The sequence below is a fragment of the Haplochromis burtoni genome, unplaced genomic scaffold (assembly GCF_018398535.1).
Source record: "Haplochromis burtoni strain Fernald_Lab_line unplaced genomic scaffold, NCSU_Asbu1 Contig_89, whole genome shotgun sequence".
Taxonomy (NCBI): domain Eukaryota; kingdom Metazoa; phylum Chordata; class Actinopteri; order Cichliformes; family Cichlidae; genus Haplochromis; species Haplochromis burtoni.
This window is the reverse complement of record NW_024582450.1, coordinates 563527-583241: the sequence shown is the minus strand read 5'-3', so window position 1 is coordinate 583241 and position 19715 is coordinate 563527. Positions and strand designations below refer to the sequence as shown.

At 40.1% G+C, this 19715-nt stretch overlaps 1 protein-coding gene across 4 annotated transcripts in view; it reads right to left on the bottom strand.

The window, feature by feature from the left end:
- The window catches only part of zgc:110158 (uncharacterized protein LOC553590 homolog), a 53805-nt gene that overhangs the window by 7943 nt on the left and 26147 nt on the right, over positions 1–19715 (bottom strand). For 3 of the 4 annotated variants that reach the window (XM_042222600.1, XM_042222599.1, XM_005934348.3), the window contains exons 4-8: positions 16317–16401; positions 6063–6152; positions 1588–1671; positions 393–452; positions 204–270 (exon numbers count right to left, since the gene is read on the bottom strand). In XM_042222600.1, coding sequence (XP_042078534.1) covers positions 204–270; positions 393–452; positions 1588–1671; positions 6063–6152; positions 16317–16401 — 386 coding nt within the window. The remainder of the gene's footprint in view (positions 1–203; positions 271–392; positions 453–1587; positions 1672–6062; positions 6153–16316; positions 16402–19715) is intronic. The other variant, XM_005934351.3, reaches the window with a different exon arrangement.

Below are 19715 nucleotides of genomic sequence, written 5' to 3'. Positions count from 1 at the left end.
TGATTTGATTTGAAATCCCCCAAAGCCCTAGTATGAAGACAATGCAGAGTTTTGTTTGTTTTTTTAACTTCTTGATTACCGACCAAATCTTTTAAGGTATTTTAAAATATCACCACTTTTAAAGTAGATTCAAGAAAATCCAAACTAAAACTTCAGTTACAGACCCATCATCTGCTCTGACCTGTAACTACGACCGGCCTTACCTTGCGGTCTTGTTGGGTCCAAACTGTTTGGCAGGAGAGGCTGAGATCCTGGGATACCACCAGGAGGCTGAGAAAAGAGAAAATTGATCAACACACTGGCATATGTTGGCATCACAGATTCTCAGTGGTGTTTAAAAGAAGAAGAAAAAAAAAAAAAAGATAAACACAATTCAAAATGCTGCTCAGTACCTGATTTGGCATTCGGAGTGAGGGGCGCGGTCCACCTGGATACCGCGGTGACATGAAAGGCTGCAGTAAGGAACAGGGGAAGAAAGAAAAACAGAGGGAAAGGAGGGTGGAAATTATAGGGCAAAGGAGGACACAGAGAAAACACAGTTTCTATTATTGATAGATTCAAACGCACTCAAACAGGGGTGATGGTGAGGACACAGATGAACGCAGTGGTGTTGGAGAATGAGAGATGGCAGTGAAAAAAGTGCAGATTCATCAACTTAATAACTTGGAAACCAACAAAATACACTGGCATAAGAGCCTATTTTCTGATTTTTCAAATCTCCCGCTTATACTAACAGCATGCACATTTGTGTGTGCTTAACGGCAGCGCTCACACAGCTCCCTGCACAGCCCGCGTGCTCTCACTGTGGTGTAAGCTGATTCGGCCTGTGGTCTGCCTGGCGTAGTTAGAGACACCTCAGGCCAACAACACCGTTCAAAACCTTAGCGGAAGCGTGTCCACACTCTCTCGCACATAAGACGGAAACCAGAAACCACAAGAATGAAGAGCTGAGCTGCCGCAGTTAATGGGTAAAGGCTAGCTTTACCTCCAGAGTGGCATCTGTAGCTACTGTTCTGGATAACTGCTGAATGACTAAGGATTGAAGTTTTTAAAGACTGGATATGTGTTTGTCAACTGGCAGGCTGTAGCAACCCAAGCCTCTGGTTGTTCTACGTGCATCAGCATACCCATGTGTTTTGTACGTATATGTGACGTTTATAATGCCTGTCCCCTGTTTTATTTATAAGGTGTTAAAACAAGTAAGCAGGGGGGAGGGGAGAGGTATGAGCATGTGTGTGTGCTAAGAGTGACGGAGAAGATAAGTGTGCAACCCCCCACAAGCTGCTCCAGGGGAGGGGGCAAGGAGTGAATTATTCATCCCACACGGGGACAGCTGATTCTGGGCCTTGAAGAGGAGCTTGCGTTGCTGCCTCTGGAAGCTCGGCTTTCATAAAAAGGGGGCCGACATCTATGGGGAGTTACCCTGAACAAAACTGGAGCTCACAGGGCTCAAGGGTGGGAGAAGAAGAAGAAGGTGTGTGAGCAGTGAATGGGAAGAAAGAGGTAGTGTGTGGGTGAGGGGTAGAGGGGAGATTTAGAGGGAATGGAAAAAAGAGGGGTGTTTGAGAGAAAGCATTTGCTTCTTACCTGGCCATGGGGTCCCATCATGGGGTTGCTGGGGTTGTGTGGGGGGGGCTGTGCATGGGGGGACTGCTGAGAGCCGGGTGGTCCCTTTAAGAAAGAAGAGCGATATCAGAAAGGGGAGGGGCAAAATGTGGGTTTACACCTGGAGGAATTACCCAATCAAAGTTATGAGAGGAAGATGATGGGGAGGGTTGGGAAGGGGGGGGGGCAGTGGGGAGTCAGTGGGGAGTCTTTAATTTGAGGTAGAAGGAAGCACAAAAGTGGGAAAAGCTGCATCTTAACGTGGAGTTAAGAGTTACTCCTTAAAAACCCATAAAATGAAAAGTCATATAGGAATAGTTTCAATGTGAGTTTGAGTTCAAACAAGCTGACAGAAATCTTAAAGCATAACCATCTCTCTGATACTTTGGTCCTTCTTGTTGGAGGATTAAATGTATTCGCTAAATCCACATGGGGGCAGTATTGCCCAAGGCTCACTGCAACAGGACAGGCAGCAGCAGGACAGGCACAAGAGGTAACTTCAAACCAGAAAGACGATACTGGCAAAAACAAGAACAGGTTGGAAGTTTTTCCCTGCTTATCGTCAGCCTACTTCAAAGTAAAACGCGTGATCCTGTGAGGGACCCCTCTGCTGGTCTAAAACACTGCATCGTTATTGCCCACTTCTCACCCAGAGACACGCGGTTAACGGCCTCTAATAAAGAAGTCATTATGCAACAGTCTTGTTTCTGCTCCATCACTGTTAGTGCTTTCAGTGCTTTGGTTTTTTTCCTTTTCCAGTTGTCCGAAGAAAACAAAAGCTGGCTGATTTAATGGTAAATGGAATTTTCCATGTATCCCTCCTAGGCATCCGGACACACACAAAGACAGCACACCGATTACCTCAGTGAGTCTGGTAGTATTTGGACAGTGACAACATTTTTTGTGAATTTATCTCTGCACACACCCAATAATGGATCTAAAACAAAGCAATTCAGTGTAGACTTTTGGCATAATCCTAGGGAGTTCAGCAAAAATACTACGGTCGAAATAAATTATTGCAATTGTTTAAAAAAAACAAAAAACAAAAAAACAAAACAGTAGTTAGGCTCAAAAGTAACTACACAAACTCTCAAAAAAAAAAAAATCATACCAAACGGCACGATTTTAAATACCTGATACACAAAACTCTTGCAGTCAATGACTGCCTAAAGTCTCAAATGCATTGACATGACCAAAGGTTAGGTTTCCACCCATGAAATGCTTTGCCAGCCTTTTACTGCAGCCTCATTAAGTCGCTGCTTGTTTGTGGGTCAGTCTGCCTTCAGTTGTCGTCACTAAATGAGAAACATGCTGGGTTGGGTTGATGTCCGGTGACTGACCCAACCATTTAGCAACATTACATTTCTTTGATTAGGAAGCTCTTGTGTTACTTCCGTTGTACATTTTGGGTCATTTTAGAGTCCCACTGTGAAGAGCCATCTGGCCAGTTTAGCAGCAGGCTGCCTCGGTGCAGGGGCTATAGCCATGTACACTTCACAACTCATCCTGCTACTGCTATCAGCAATCACATCAGCAATAAACACAAGTGACCTCGTTCCACTGGCAGCCATATATGTCCATACCATTGCCTCGACCATGTTTGACGGATGATGTGGCATGCTTAAGATCGTAAGAGTTTCCTTTTCTTCTCCATATGCTTCCCATCATTTTAGCAGAAGTTAGATGTGGTGTGGGCTTACAGGCCTTTTGATGTTGCTAAGCTCTCCAGCGCATTCCTTCTTTTTAAGAATGCACCATATTGTTGATTAGACCACTCCTAAAGTTTCCACCATCTTTGTTATGTTTTTTTCAGCTGAATGACAGCCTTCTTCACTTGCATCGAAATCTCTTTGGACCTCATGCTGAAAGTCCCAGTGAGCAGCTACCAAATGCACATTCAACTCCAGACCTTACTTAATCAAGCCGGGGGGGGGGCACCTGCTTAGCCGTTTACGTCCCAACTACTTCTAGTGCTTTAAAATGTAACGGTTAAATTTAAAAAAAATGTCCATAAGTGCTAAACAGTCAGTTCAATATTATAATTTTTCAGATGAAATGAAGAAATCAGCTGACCAACAGAATCTGAGCCAATCGCTTTGTACAACTGACTACCAAAAGTCACTTCTTTTTTCTTCAAATGCATAGAGACAGACATCAATTCCATACAACTGCTTATGTTTGCTGGACAGACAACAGACCAACTGCTTGCTTGAGTAAGAAATAGGTGTACTAATTAACAACAAACAACAACAAGATTAGATGGGGTCTACTTTATTGTACGGACCAATATCTGTCTGGGGCAGCAGATCTGTCAGAAGGGCGGCCTTGATAAAAAGCTCTTAATGAATGCAATTCATGGAGAGAAAAAAAACTTGAAACTTTGTAATAAAAAAAGAAAAGAAACCACTTGACCCAATTAATGAGGTCAGCATCTCAGAAGAAAATTTGAACAATCAACAACTATTATAATCTATTAGCGAATTATTTTTAAACACAAAAATGTCAAACATCTCAGCTGCGAAGATTTGCTGTCTTTTTGCAGAATGATGGAAAATTGAACTGTTTGTTTTTATTTTGAACTCTTGCTCGTAAACTTTAAGTCATATCTTGAAGCTGTCATGTCTTATCTGACATACTGTAGACAAAATAACAACTCAAAAACAAGAAAAACATATCGACTGGTTATGAAAGTCATCAGCAGCCGCTGCTTGGATCTCGTATGTCCTTGACAGATTTCTGCATAGCTGCTTGTGTTGTATGTTAAGAGCATTTAAATTTGTGACTGCTTTAGCTGAGAAAAAAAAAAAAAAAAGCTATGGTGAAAGCAAGAGTTTAACATTTTTTAAAAGTCAAATATCAGAGGAGGTATTGTTTAGGTGTCAGGCCTGACGTTCTTAACAGGATTTCAAACAACGCTCTGCCTGCGTGAGCCACATTTGCAGTGAACAACCGAAGCTTTCTGTTACAGTAAGGTCGCTTGAACACAATGTGCACACAAACACAGACACACAAGCCATCGTCCAATCTTACTCCTCCACCAATGTTATAAATAGCACTTCCATGCATGTCTCGTCACCCCCTCTCCCCCCTACCCTTTCCCTTGCTTATTCACAGTCATACTCTCACTAGCCCCCCCACCACCATCAGCACCACCACCCTCACTCTCAGCCAGCAAACAATAGGGTGGGACGTAGCCACAGAAACAAACAGTGGGCCACAATCCTGGTGGCACTGATCTTTCACATTTCCCTCTCTTCTTACTCCTCCACTCACCCCTCTTCCTCTCCATCCTTCCCTCTCCCTTAATGTGTCACTCGCTTTTTCGCTCCTACTCTTCGCCATCACCTTATCGTGCCTCCTGCCAAATGCCAGTGCTGTCCATCACACCACTGCCTCACAGTGTTTTTGTTTGTGAATGTGTGCTCGCATGCTTGCACGTGTTTGTATACTGTGTGCGCGTTTGCATGTCTCGTTCTCGTCACTCTTCAGACAGCCATCTCCCACACTAAAACCTTTCCCTTCACAGACCCGGGACAGGTCAGAGACAGACGAGATGGAGATGGAGGAGTGGAGAGAGGATGAATACGGGATGGCTGAATCACAAATCGGCTGAACAGCAGCCCAGCGAGCGCAGAGCCACAGATGAATGAACAGTATGAGCTTCAGAGGCTCTGGTGGGTGTAAATATCTAGAGTGGAATAAACAGTATTTGGAAAAATGTGGAGGGAAAAAAAAAAAAACAAAAAAAAAAACAAAACCCTGCTACCCAAACTGCAACTATGCTGTCATCTGATTAAACTCCATATAGATTTTACTGTGAAAGTCTTAATTAGTAGAACCTGACTGATATCGGAAGTCAAATTAAAGGCTTAAAAAAACAAAACAAAAAAACGGGTATCTGATCAGTATCTTAAGAAGTCTAATAACTGAGGAAAACCCTCCTTTTACCGTCTATAAATATAACAGATATTTTCAATTAGCAGCAAAGCCATGCCTTTTTCTTTAGATAAACTTTAGGTTAAGAAAATGTTCCTGTCTTCTTGTGTAAATAAAACCACCAACTGGGCTAATCAAATATTGCTCAGTAATTAAGGTGCAAACAAGGCTGCTTTTATTTGCTACTTAAAAAAAGTTTTCATAAAATAAAAGTCAGCTTCTGTACAGAGAAGACTGTAATTACTGTCAGAATAATAACATGAATGAAAATTTAAAAAGAAACCTGAATAATTTCTCAACTGAGAAATGTCCATGTTTAGTGCAACTACTATAAAATGTGCTAACAATAAAATAAGAAATTGCTAGTTTATTGCTCTACAGAAATAAGTGAACATCGGACAAGGAAGTCAAAGAGTAGACTAAATATAGATTATTTGTTTTGGGGAAGTCAGAAATGAATGAATGGCAGATGGGGTAAAATGAGAAGTGGGTTTGGTGATGACACAAGAGCGGGGTCATACCTGGAAGAAGCCTGGGGGCATGGGACCACCTGGCATGGCATCATTGGGTGGCATGTTGCCCATCACTGGGCTTGGCGCTGCCGCTGCGCTCTGGAAAACACAAACAGATGAATTCGATATGGTGTTCAACGTGTACATGCATCCTTCACTACTCTACCCTAATGTATATGTGCATGATGCTGCATTGGCCAACAAACGACAACAGGGAGCAGTGGCTGCACCTGCATTTGCCCCCCCCCCAAAAAACAACCTCCATTTAAAGTTTAAATGTTAGATAGAAGAGAGATGCATTAACCCCCATCTCTTTCTTTAGGCAAGGCCAGTAATGAAAAGAAAGACTTCAGGGAGAAACATTGCAAAAATATTCAAACACTTCAGAAGAGGAACAATCATAAAATGTCAGTGACACAAAGCTGTAAAGAGACCTGTGCCTGTACTCTGATCTATTCTATCATACACCCAGGAATAATGTCCTGACCAACACAGCAGTTATTTATCTGCACCGGTGATAATGAGTACATACTTTTATGCTTCTTTCATTAAAAAGCTTTTCTCTGTCACAAACAACAGAAATATAACGGCTAATATTAGCAAACTCCTTCATTTTCATTTCTTGGAGATAAATGAAAACAACACTGACTCTATAATAACGTGCAGCTGATTTGCAAAGCGATCTAGGAACACCGCATACGTAGGAGTTTGTAGCTTGAATGTACTCATATGGAACTAATCACCCTGAAACTGCATTTCAACATCCTAACAGATGCTCCATAGGTCAGCTAGTAAAGTTGAAAAATTTTGCCAATTTGTTTTTTGAAGTTCTCAACGACTATTCCACAGGTCCTTTCTCATTACAAAGAAGCCAAGTGTCAGTAATGGCATATTTGGATGCAGTTTAAGCATCTGACACAAAATACACAATTTGTTACATTTAATTTATTTCAAAATTCAACTAATTTTAATGAATTCAGGAAAAATCTTCATATTTCATGTCTTAAGAGACATTTTGATTGATTTGAAGTATAGTGATTACTTCCTGGTCAGATCACAACAGAGACAAGTGTCATCTCGTGTTTCATGAGCTACATATAAAAAAAAAAAAATGGTTATGAAATACAGTTCAGCACCAAACCAACTTACATTAATTTACTGTAAACAATTAAATTACTCAAAACTTATCTTCATTACAAGCTTTCATAAGTACCTAATGAGTACTGACAGAGGTTAAATATAGTAACAAGTCTTCTGCAAATAGGTTGATCTTACAGAGTTCTTGCTAATTTTTAGAAAATGAAGCAATCAAGATATTTGAGACACTTAAAGACTCTTTTGTTAGAAGGCCACTGAATCTTTTTTTTCCTTCTTCAGTTTTTCTGAATAACATTTAACTCCAAAGCAATTGTCCATTAGATTTTTGGGCTAACATTCCCTATAGGACAAACACAGTGTCTTTAATAGTACTCCATTTACTCTACAACTCTAAGGATGTTTAATTACAAATGCTACATTTCTCGCTTAATTGAAATTTATAACATCAGTGAGTAATTATATTATTGTTATCTTAAGGACAAACACAGAAAGCATACCACTCAACTAAAACAAATCAGATGTAACACCAGTACTGTCTCCAGTCCCCTTTACGTCAGTCAAACAATATGGGAGAATAAAATTAGAATCTAGAATAGGAAAAGGGGGGCAGAATGATTCAGCCCGGGAGTTAAATATGATATAACTGTATTCTTGTCAACACACATAGAAGGAGACGCATGTTCAGAGTGCTTACATAAGCAAGCCGGAACAAACACATGTGCACGCAACCACATGAACGCGGAATCGCACAGACACACAAAGGCTTGCATCACAGCCTCATAAAGTGCAGCCCTTCAGTACAGAAAAGCAGACAGGGGAGAACCGCAGGCTACAGGACAGAACAGAGAGGGGGTTTAAGACCCAGGGGAGGGAGTTGCTCTAACAAATACACAGACACACACTTTTGCACATCTACAGATCCTCCAGCACGCACAACTGACAAACACACTATATCCATATGACACACGCTGCATGCATGGACAACACATACCACCAGTTACACAGATGTACACAAACACGCTTGCCGTCCTCCTTCTCCCATCTGAAACCAAAGCACACAAACTGAAATATCACAAACGCACGCACACACACCTCCCCCCATCTTTATGCTAATTCTGCTAGTGAACATGAGCAGGCCACCGAGTCCCTGGGGAAGAAGCAGGGTAGGCTGCCTCTTTCTCTCCTTCTCCATCCTTCCTCTTTTTCTTCCGAACACTTTTCTCTCCATCTTTTCTCCTATTCGTGACCCCCACACTCATTTGTCTTGGCACTGGTGCACACACATGCACAAACACACATACGGCACACACATATCCCTGTGCCCCAACCCTTGTACTATCCCTCCCCATCCACAACCTCTCCTCCCCTCAGTCCCCCCAGTAGGGTGTCAGCAGCTTGCAGAAGCTGTTGCTATGGAGACAGGTCCTATCTGCACTCTGTCCCCCTGGCATCCCCCGCTCCAGGAGCACGGAGACAGAGAGAGAGAGAGAGAGAGAATAAGAAGATGCAGGAGAGTGAGATTGGAGAGTGAGTTAGAAGATACAAGAGTGAGACAGAAGGAGATAAAAAGAAGAAAGATAAAAAACAAAACACGAAGGGAGAAAAACAAAGAACATGCACCAAAAATGGTTTCTGCTCACAATCAATCACTCAGTCACATTATTTTTATGGACTATTAATGGCCAGTTATCTCCTCACACATTCCCTAATTTGCTGATTGAAAATGAATGCAGACTGAAAGCGTGTAGACTGAGCGTGGTTGCCACGAGCAAAAATGAAGGTAGATTTAATATGCAGTTGGACTTTATTAAAATCAACTGGCCTGGGGAAATACAAAAGAATCCAGCAGTGCCTTTTTTCCCTGTGTGTTTGTAGTGGCACGTACAGTAGTGTTTATATCCACCTCTCCATTTCTACCTCTGAAGTGGAAGACAGTCAGAAAATCCTGCCCCCATCGCATTTTATCACAATAACGTGATTTACAACAAATCAGATCTCCAGGAATGGGTTGACATTTGTGAAGGTAAACGTTAAATGCTAATTCACAAAGAACATGTGTGTACAGGGGCGACAAGTGTGTAAACTTATGAAAAGAAGCAAGTTCAAGAAGACATAATAATCCACAGCAGATATTAGTACTGCACTAATTAGCTGATATAATAGCAACGTGGAGTTGAGTTGAATTATTCATTTCCAGGCAGAAGCATGGAAAAGTCTACAAAATAAGGAGTGCATGAAAGAAGCACCTGGTGGCAACACAAACTCTTTAATGTCTGACATGCAGCAGAAAGAAGAATGTGTCTCTTTTATAGAAGCCGGCAGAAAAGTTCAACAAAACCCACGGGACGCATTTTCAAATGCCTGGGAATATTTACACTGTTTAAACTGTAAACTATATTTTAATGGCCTTCCGCGGCAGCGCTGCACAAACACTGTGTCAAAGCATCCTGGTGCAGCATCTGCTCAAAAACAATATCAGGTGAGTTTTTTTATGTTACCTGGCTATCAACAACACGGAATCTGGGCCAGAGACCTGATCTGTACCTGTGCTATATAAAGAAAAAAAACACAACATTATCTTTTAAAAACTCAAATTCAACTGGGTGCACCTTCATGAATTATGATTTTGTGTGTACGATTTTGGTGACAACAGGTGGACTATGGATTATGGAGATCATCCATTCAATTCAATTGGGTTTTATGTTTACAACATACTGAGCTGACAAAGGGTCGCAGCTGAAACAACAGCACAAGTATCAACATTGAAAAATAATGGATTTACACTTTCCTAATGAAAAGTATTCAATTATTAGCGTTAAACTTACATTATGTATTCTTTCCTTCCACCAACATCTTTACCTTTTTAGGGTTTTCATTTCTCAGCCACTCCATACTCGTTCACAACTTGGCAGGAGAGCGTAGCGACCTCTGGACTTACATAGTCACATAGTGTTGATCTTTCTTTAACTATTAAACAAGAAAGGCTTCAGTAACATTTATCACCCTAACCTGTACAGGCTATGATTGCCACACAGGTGTTTCCATTCTATTCATGATATTCTACTCAGAAATTCAAATCTCCATTATTCGCACTAAATATATTTACAGCTAGCAAAATATACTGAAGATAAATTTGAATCATTCAGAGAGTGGGCCCGCCTGTAGCCCACTCTCTGATGAGTACATCCACAGTTTATTAAGACTCTGACAGACACCTCAAACGAAGCATTAATTGGGTACACTGACAGTCAGAGAGCCTTGGTTCATATCATCCGACTGTCTTCCCATGCTTCCTGTTTCTCTCTATTGCACACTTGGACAAAAGGCCAAAAAAAGTCTTCTTAATAGACTGATGTTTGTACTCTTATCACACCTTTCCTGATTTGAGCCTGGATGATGATTTCTGTGACAAGTCACCCTTCATCTTTTCCTGTTATTTCTGGATTATACACTATCCAGTGAGGCAAAAATACCTCCCACTCACGTACCAGCAACAATAATAATATTCATTCAATCCTATTGATTCAATTTTCTAACATATGAAGTCATTAGTTACCAAGCAAAGAGTGAAGACTGTCTCTTGGGCTCTGTAAAACCTTTGACGTGCATTTGTTCGTTCCATGAAAATAATTTTACACTTGAGGCAGCTTTCAGTAAGCTGACTGTACCAAACTCTTCAATGACCTCACTTTATTGAAGCCGTTTCCTCCTGGTTGGAGTGAGATGAGTTTAAGTAGTTTAGCCTGTGGAAATCAGGATGAACTCAGACGTATTCCACCCTCTGCCTCGCTACCAGGGTGGCAAAATATTTCAAGCTCTGACACCTTAATCCAGAGTTGAGACTGCTTTTCCTTTTCAGCACAAACTCATAGTGTTGATGAATAATCTATCAAAGAACAAGACACTAATGATTCTGATTGGCTCGTATAGTACAGTATGTAGATAGCCTATACAAAATAGCATTGATCCTTCCCTCTCCATTTCCCTCTCCCCACTCTCACCCATAGGACCTACCGGACAGATCAATAGTGCTCAACACATTATTGACCTCCGCCTGATACCTTTCACAGGGATAAAGACAGAGATATAAACACTGGATGGAAAGAAGGGCGTGAGGTAGGAAGAGACAGCAGATGCATCTGTATGTGTGTGCTTGTGTCTGTATTTATGTGTGTCCCTGCCTGGAGAGGTACTAATCTACATTCTGGTTCACACTGATATGTACCTCATCACTGTCTCCTTGACCTGCTGTCCTTAGCGAACAGAGTAAGGGAGAGAAGGGGGGGGGAGGGGGGGGGGTAGAAAGGCAAAGGAGTGAGGATGCGAGACAGAGTATATGGAGATGGGAGGGGGAAAAAAATAGCTGACTGTGGTGATCTGGCTAATTTGCCCAGACCAAACAGTATGTTTCACTCTGGAGCAACAGGATATGGCTGCTCCTCTCACCGTCACGTCTGACAAACACGCGTGCACACACACAGTCTCTGAAAACCCAGCTGGTCCTCAAAACTGGCACAACGTGCACGCTAAACACACACGCACTTCCCCAAACGCTGCTGCCAAGGTAGCAGTACTGAACCAGACAGGCGGACTTGTGCGCACACACCGGATGACAGCACTAATACATGCTGCAGACACAACATCCACTTAGCCAACGCTCCAGAGAGATGGCAGAGCGTCCAAAAGACAAGACTATGGGTGGAATGAGAACAGCAGTGAATAACAGTATAGATTCAAATCAAGGAGAAGGAAGAACTGAAATTATTATGGATGTTTTAGTATTATTACTAGTATTCTAAGTAATACAGTAATAAATAACTTATTATATACTATTATATATATAATATATATATATATATATATATAAAAAAACCACTTCTTTCTCATCTTACATACTTTATTCTGCAATGCAAAAAGCATAAAGTTCTCCATTTAGCTGATCTGGAGTCAGCCAGTGACAAAAATATAGATTGAAATAAAACATGCTTGTGTTTTATGTCTCTTTGCTTTTAATAGAGGAATTTGTACATACATACAAATACTGTTTTAACAGGATTATAGACATTTTTTTAAAAAATCACTGTGGTAATGCGACTTATATGAAATTTCAGGAATTTAGAGAGATTTCTGTTTAATGTGGTCAAAAGAGGAAGAAAGCAGCAGTTACACAGCAGGCAGCAATTTGGCAGAATAGTTTGGGTTTTTTATTCAATTGCATCTAAGAGGCTTTCTCCTTAAACTATTCACAGTGAAAACATATTGCAGGTTGTTTAATATGCTGCATAATGTCAGCTGGTTTTAATGGATTTTTTTCAGGAGAAATTACTGTATAACAAAGAGCGGCTTTCTGTCACTAATGCTTCATTAGGTTTAAACACTTTATGGCATTAAAGGAAATGGTACAAATATTATTACGCTGCTACTGTCCTCCAAGGCATCAGAAAGTGCTGAAAAGCACCAAAACACACACCAGTACAGATATACTATAACTTTAAATAGATGCTGTTTTCAAATTTCCTGTAGTTTTTTTTTTTTATAGTGTTATTGATTTACACATAGTTGGAAATTACAGTTGCTCTATTTAAAATAATAACAAAAGCAGCTATCTTTAATTTCCTTCTCTATCCATTTGGTATGTTCACTGAACTCCATTTTCAAATACCTCAATTGTCTCTCGGTTGTGTCTTTATACTATCAACACTGCCCTCTTCTCTTCAGTGCTAGTAGGCATTGTGGGTAAACAGCTAGATTAGCCAATCAATCTTGTCTTGAGAAAAGGGGTTGTAGGGGTGGGGGTGGTGGGTGCAACAAGAGAAGGAGACTCAGACAGAGCGAGTGATAAGCGAAGTGAGAGGAGAGGGGGTGGGCTGGTTTGTTAGATCTAAGAAAGAGTAAGAGGTAGAGTTAACAAGGAAGAGAGGTTAAAAAAAGTTTTTGGAATGAATGGGGACAGAAGACAGATGCGGATGTGGGGGTGTTACAGAGGTACTCAACGCTGCAAAAATATGACGTGAATAGGACAGAGCTGCAGAGTGTATGAGAAGAAGACGGGGAAGGAGTTTGAGAAGGTAACAGAAAATGGCAGAAGAGCTTCCTGAAGAAGCTTTAAAAGCAGAAAAATTAAATAAATAAATAAATAAATAAAACTCAAGGGCCTCTATAGCCGAGCAATGAGCACTCGTGACCCCTCGTCCCAGATGAATACATCCCCAAGCTCATTCAAAACATAAATTCAAATAAATCCATTAAAAAAACAAAAAAAACAAAAAAACAACACACAATAATTTAGCAGAAATACTCATTTATGAAACACTTTATACTATCACTCATTAACATAAGTGATCAAGCTAGCAGTGCTAAATTACCCAGTAAGCAAATACTTGCAAAAAGATGTTGCTGAAAGCTGAATGACAAAAATTCACTTAATAGAAGATTACCAAGTAATACAACACAGCCCATGACAAGAATCCCTGGTCTTGGTCTTATTGACAAGCCCTGATTAAATTATACATACATATACATGGTGTTTGCCTTGGCTTCTGTTTTTCCTCATGTTTACTGCACTTCACATCACTTTAAAGATGTGTTTGAAATTTATAAAGCTATTTAAGCATGAATTAAAAACCTATACAAAGAGATCTATGAATATTACAGGTAGTTTTCTATTGGAAAAAAAAAATACACAAACAAATCAACTATATTATAACCCCTGTAGTACTTTTATAACCCGCATCCAAAAACTAGCCAGACCTCATTTGTGTCTCTGCACCCAGCGGACAGAACTGTAATAATGTTCCCTAAACGCTGGCGTGCACTCCTGCAATCCTCAAAAGAGTAAGAAACTGTTTTAACGTAAGGTGAAATGCCTTTTTCTTCGGTGCCTCTAACTGGCTCGTTCTTTTGAAACCAGTAGAAAAGGACCTGTGCTCAGAGACCAGCCTCGGGGGACAAGAGCCAAAATTAAACCAGTCCCATCTCCTTTGCTTTATCGCTGCTAGGAGCAGACATGCAGTTCACCCATCTACATTTATACACAGGGTTAACTGGAAGGAGGGTATGAGCCCATCCACCCTCCTATTATGGGCTGGCTCCCAAAGATGCCCCCCACCCATCCAAACACACACATACACACTCACACATACACACACAAATCCCTGGCTTAGCCTCGGCCCAGTGCTGGGATTACCGGATTAGAACTCTATTCCATTATCTCCTCACACTATACAGCGCATGCACACACACACACACACACACACACACACAAAAACACGCACACACAATGCCACACTGTCTTGGCCAAAGCGGACACGCCGAAGACAGACACAGTGTCAATCAGAGCAGATGACTTTTACAGACATGACAACAGAGTTACAGTTTCTCCTCATGCTGGAATAAAAACAACACTTTGCATTATTGCTGCAGAAATCTGGAGTTGTTGTTTGAGGGATTCCTCAGCAAGATGGAAAATCAGGAATAACAATTAGGAGGCCATCCAAATGAACTGATTTCAAATGAGACACTGAATCCTTACAAACTATGGAAACCACAGCTGACCCCGACCTTTGAAAATAATTTAAGCCATTTTCTGAACTATGAAGTTCAGAAAAACAATTTTAAAAAAAAGTGTGTTGCTGAATTGCGATTCTATGTTAAGTAAAGCTAAAGACATGATTAATATAAGTTGGTAACAAGAACACACTTTTAGAAACAGGGTTTTCATGGCACTGCAAGGATATTACACTGTGTGGTGTCGTTTCAAGTGGTGCATTGTAACAACATTATACATTGTAACAAAGAGAAACACCGACTTGCAATCTACCTACATAATGTCATTTTCAGTTTCATCGTTCAATCAGCAACACCACAGAATGAGACCCTTTGAATTTCCATAATATTCCCTCAGTTTTTTCCTCTTGCTGTTTCTCAAATTGTTTTTATTTTTCTGCTCCTCTGAAGTTTCTTCCTTTTCTGTCAATTATTGATGCACCTTAAGAAATGAGGAACCATAGGTTTGGTATGGAAATGTTCCCTGCTCAATCATACTTAGGTCTAACACATGTCCATGCATGCCATTCAGCATGTGTGACAGCAAAACTCAAGAAGCCTGGTGCACATAAATTGATCTTCTTGACGACTTCTGAGTTGAACACTGCATTTTTTTATTCGTTTTATTTTAATTACATGGCTTTAAGCAGTTAAAAGGAGACCTATAAACTTATTTCTGGCTCCACGGTTTTATTCTTGAGCTCTACTGAAATTGGTTTGTATGATTCAGTTTAAAATAACCTTTGTCTTACACTGGTGCCTTTTTGCAGCTACCTTTCCTTCTCGCTTTCAGCTAACTTTAGTCTAAAATGCCTGCCTCTTGTAAACAGGTCTACACAGCACATGGTTGGGGTTGTTGACATGACCATTTTAAGAACATCAACTGTAACCGACATGTGAAACTAGTCAGGAACAATTTTGAAGTTTGAAGAAGTCTCTGAAATACTTTAAATGAGTATCTAGCACTGTAACGGTATACATACACACACAAGACAGAACATAGGGGGAAAAAGCATTTTCAATTAAACTTTTTTACAATTTGTGTGAGTGGATCTTTAAGTTGTTCTTGAAGCCAAAGGACAAATATTGAAAAGTTTCAGCCTTTGAAATGATCAGAATGTTTGTGTGTTAGATCAGACAAAAGGAATTTGAGGATTTCCACCTTAAACATAAGGACAGACATTCCCCATGTCCTTGTACTTTATAGGCCAAACATCAACTAATCAAGAAAAGAATGTATCAATGAATTGTTAAACGACCGTTAGTTAGAACTTTACTTCTGGTTAGCAGAAGTGTCTCATATGGACCACGTTTTTTTCTTCTTTTTAATCTAGTCAGCCAGTATTCGCCGTTGTTCGAGAAACATTTTCATTATACTTAATTATAATATTTTCAGTCCAATTAATCTTAAAAAAAGACATTTTTTCACTAATATATATATATATATATCCCCCGTTTTCCACTTTAACACTCCTCTAGAAACTTGAACTTGTGACTGAAATATAGTGTTTGTCTTGGCAGACATACATAAAAGAACAGGCAAAAAAACAACAACAAAAGATTAACAGTAATTGTTAATTGTTTCCTTTTAAGTGTTAGAAAAGCCAGTCTGTCACTTACATAGTCGTGGAAGGCCTTTGCCTCACTGGAGTGTTCACACGTCTCTCTTCGGTCTGGAGCTGCACAATACAAATCCCAGAATACGCTGAAATGAAAGGGGGGGGGGTGCAGTTCAAAGGTTAGCAAACAGAGCAATACAAGCCAATGTGTAACAGCTATTCATAACCCATTCACACACTCTCACTATCTCCCTGGCACTCTTAAACCACCTCTTACACACTTGAGCATCATTGGAAGAGGGACACAATGCCAGTGTCGCCTCCTCAATCAACCTCTCACTCACTCAGAATACACACATACGCACACACTTGCATTACCATACTTGTGCAGACCTCTTTACCTCCATCCATTTCCTGTCCCTACACTGTAACTGTTCCACTGACTCGTACCAAGAGTGGACCCAACTATTCATAAAGTTTCTTTGTCAGTGTGTTTGGGCATGATAAGTAGAACAGGGAATGCAAACAGCCTGTGTGCTACCCATCTAAGACTAAACTAAGACTTCCAAGCTGATTTTTTTTGTGCGTTTCATACAGTCTTGCCTTCATATGAGACATTTATGAAGGTTTCGGATAGTTCAATAATGAGCTCCTGTATTTGAGCAAAATGAGTAGAATGGAGTAGATTATGTTGATCCCAAAAGCTGGCTTATCCTAACTTAGTGGCCTATCTTTAGAAGGTCAGAATGATCACATAAGCTACAAAGCAGCACATATGTTTTTTCATTTGCTCTGATTATTTTACTAACAGCTTCAACAATGACAAGATGAACTCAGAGGAGGAGAAAGACATTCTTCTTATATATAAAAAAAAAAAAAAAAACCCTGATTCGTTTAAGATATACTCTAATAATCCCAAAAGTGGGGAAATTCCTTCCATTACACTGGAATTCATAACTTTGAATGCCTTAGAAAATATAATTATTCCACATTTTTTTCAATACCAGGGGCGGACAAGTCGCCGCAACACTGAGGGCATAAGATGTCTGACTTGTATTAAAAAATAAAAATAAGCCTGTATTATTCAGCTGCAGTGCATGAGTCTGACTGAGAGGAGGCGGGTTTTTGTGGGCATTGCGATACCTGTATCAGCAAACTGTGGAAGAAGCAAGTGCCGGTAAAAGTTGGGGAAAAAATGCACCTAGCAGCACTAATGACCAAAGTTGAAAGCTCAAGTGTGCAATAAAGTTTAAAAAAATAAAAAAAATAAAATTGATCTCAAGAAGATGCACTTCTTGAATGTTTACATAACACAGCATCATGCTTATTTTATTACACCTTTCAGAACCTTCTGAAACAAAGTTTTTAACTAAATAACAAATCTAACTTTTTTTTTTGATTCATACTGCCTTGCATGCTTTCAAATTATTATTCTCTACTTTCATTTGCTTTTTATTACAACACGTCCTTGGACTCTTATTGTTGATGGCGCCACAAACGTCTCCTGTAACCTTATGTGCACCTGGAAATGTAACTACATGGCACATAAATGCAGTCTGCAGCTATTGTGATTGGCCTGATCAGTACCAGTTTTTGAATGCATCAGTGAGAGAATAACAATTATCACCTAAATATGGGGAATCATAACCATAGCCTCAATTTGAGGACTCACAGAAGTCAGCAAATTGCGGCAGGGAGCTTTGCTGAATCTATCGGAACGAACATGAGGGAATGTACAAAGAAGTGGAAAAATCTGAGGGGCAAATATGTTTGCTTCCGAAAAAACCCAAACAAAACCAACGACAACAAAAACTGACCACACCAAAGACCGGGTAGGCAGGAGGGGAAAAGCCTCAGGATTTTATTTGTTTGTATCGTGGCTGGCACCGCATAAAACGCTGGGACACAACACAATTAACACTGCGCAAAAGCATGAATGCTGGCAATGGCGTTGGCCACGTAGGTTACATCATAGGCTCTACAAAGATTCACTGAGCAGAGTCGCCTTTGTATGAAAGGTTGGCAAATGCTGTACTTTGACATTTTCAGAATTTTTTTAATATGTTGCTTTGTTCTATGTGTGGCCCTGCACTGAATATTGTTTTTCTTTTTAAATGTTCGGGATGTTCACAATTGTCAACATTTTCATATGTAAACTACACCCTGGGGGGTATAGGGGGTTTGTCATTTTGAACACATATTCTGATTTATTTTTGTTGTATCTCACAACAACCACTGAGTGTAAACAGTCGTCATGATGTCGGATGACACTGCTAGCTGTTCTGGTGACCGTGATTGTTGAAATTCTTCCTTTGATGAGGATGAACTGTCCACAGCTATGGATTCTCCTTGTTAAACACAAGGAGACGATAAATCTTCCCATTCATCTAAATAAACTTTTGGCCACCTGTGAACTCAATACAAGAGCTTCCTGAGTGGTGACATCACCAGGTACTGCTCATCATTTTTATCAACTTCTTGGTGTGGTTCTGTCCAAACCAAGCATCAGCTACTCAGCTGTGTGTGTGCTGTTTTTACAGCTGGTTCAATAGCATCAGTGCTCAATAACTCACTCTTATAACACTGTTATTCACTCTCTAAGCTAAACTTTTATTAAGAGGAGGTAAGAAAATAACATCTTCCCGTTAAAAGACGTGATTCAGCTACTAGTCAGTACTCCTCCAAACACTTGCCAACTCCTCTCATATTTTAAATCCCCATTAAAACGCATGATTTTAACTATTCTCCAGTCATTTCCAGGAATCATTTAAAAGCTTATACTGAACAGATTTCAAAGTCTTAAGTGAAAGCTAAATGGTTTCATATGCCAATAATGTGAAGAAGTATGAAAAAAAATGAAAATAAATTGTATTCTTCTGTGGTTTTGGTCATTAGGTGTGCTGACTTTTAGAAAAATAAAATACTCCTTGTCTGCTACTGTTTCAGTGTATTAAGACAATTCAGCAGCTTAATTTTCAGCTTAGATTTTCAACGATTTAGCTTGTGCTCAGTTTCTTTTTAGCTACATAAGCTTAAGATCTGTTTAAGTGTAGCCTCGAACGGCTTGACTCAATTCTCAGTAGTCTTAACTACAAACGGACACAATGGAGGGGACTCTGCATCCACAGGAAACCCACATACCAATAACAGGCTTAAATATTTCCATCCAAGTTTAAATATGTGGTAGAAAGAAAGAAAAAAAAATGCTGTTAAATGTGGGTTTTACAGTAAAACAAACATGGTTCTACCCGTAAATGTGAACCACAGGATGAGGGCAATCCCTCAAAACAAGTGAAACTGCTGATCAGTTCGTAAGGTATTGACCCTAAAGGTTAAATCTTAGCCCTGGGGAGAAATGATTGGGGGGTGGAGGTAGGGGTGGGGGTAGGCTGTACACAAAAGAAGCTGGAATGCAAAGGGTTAATCTACCAAGAATCCCTCTCCTATGTGAACAAAGGGG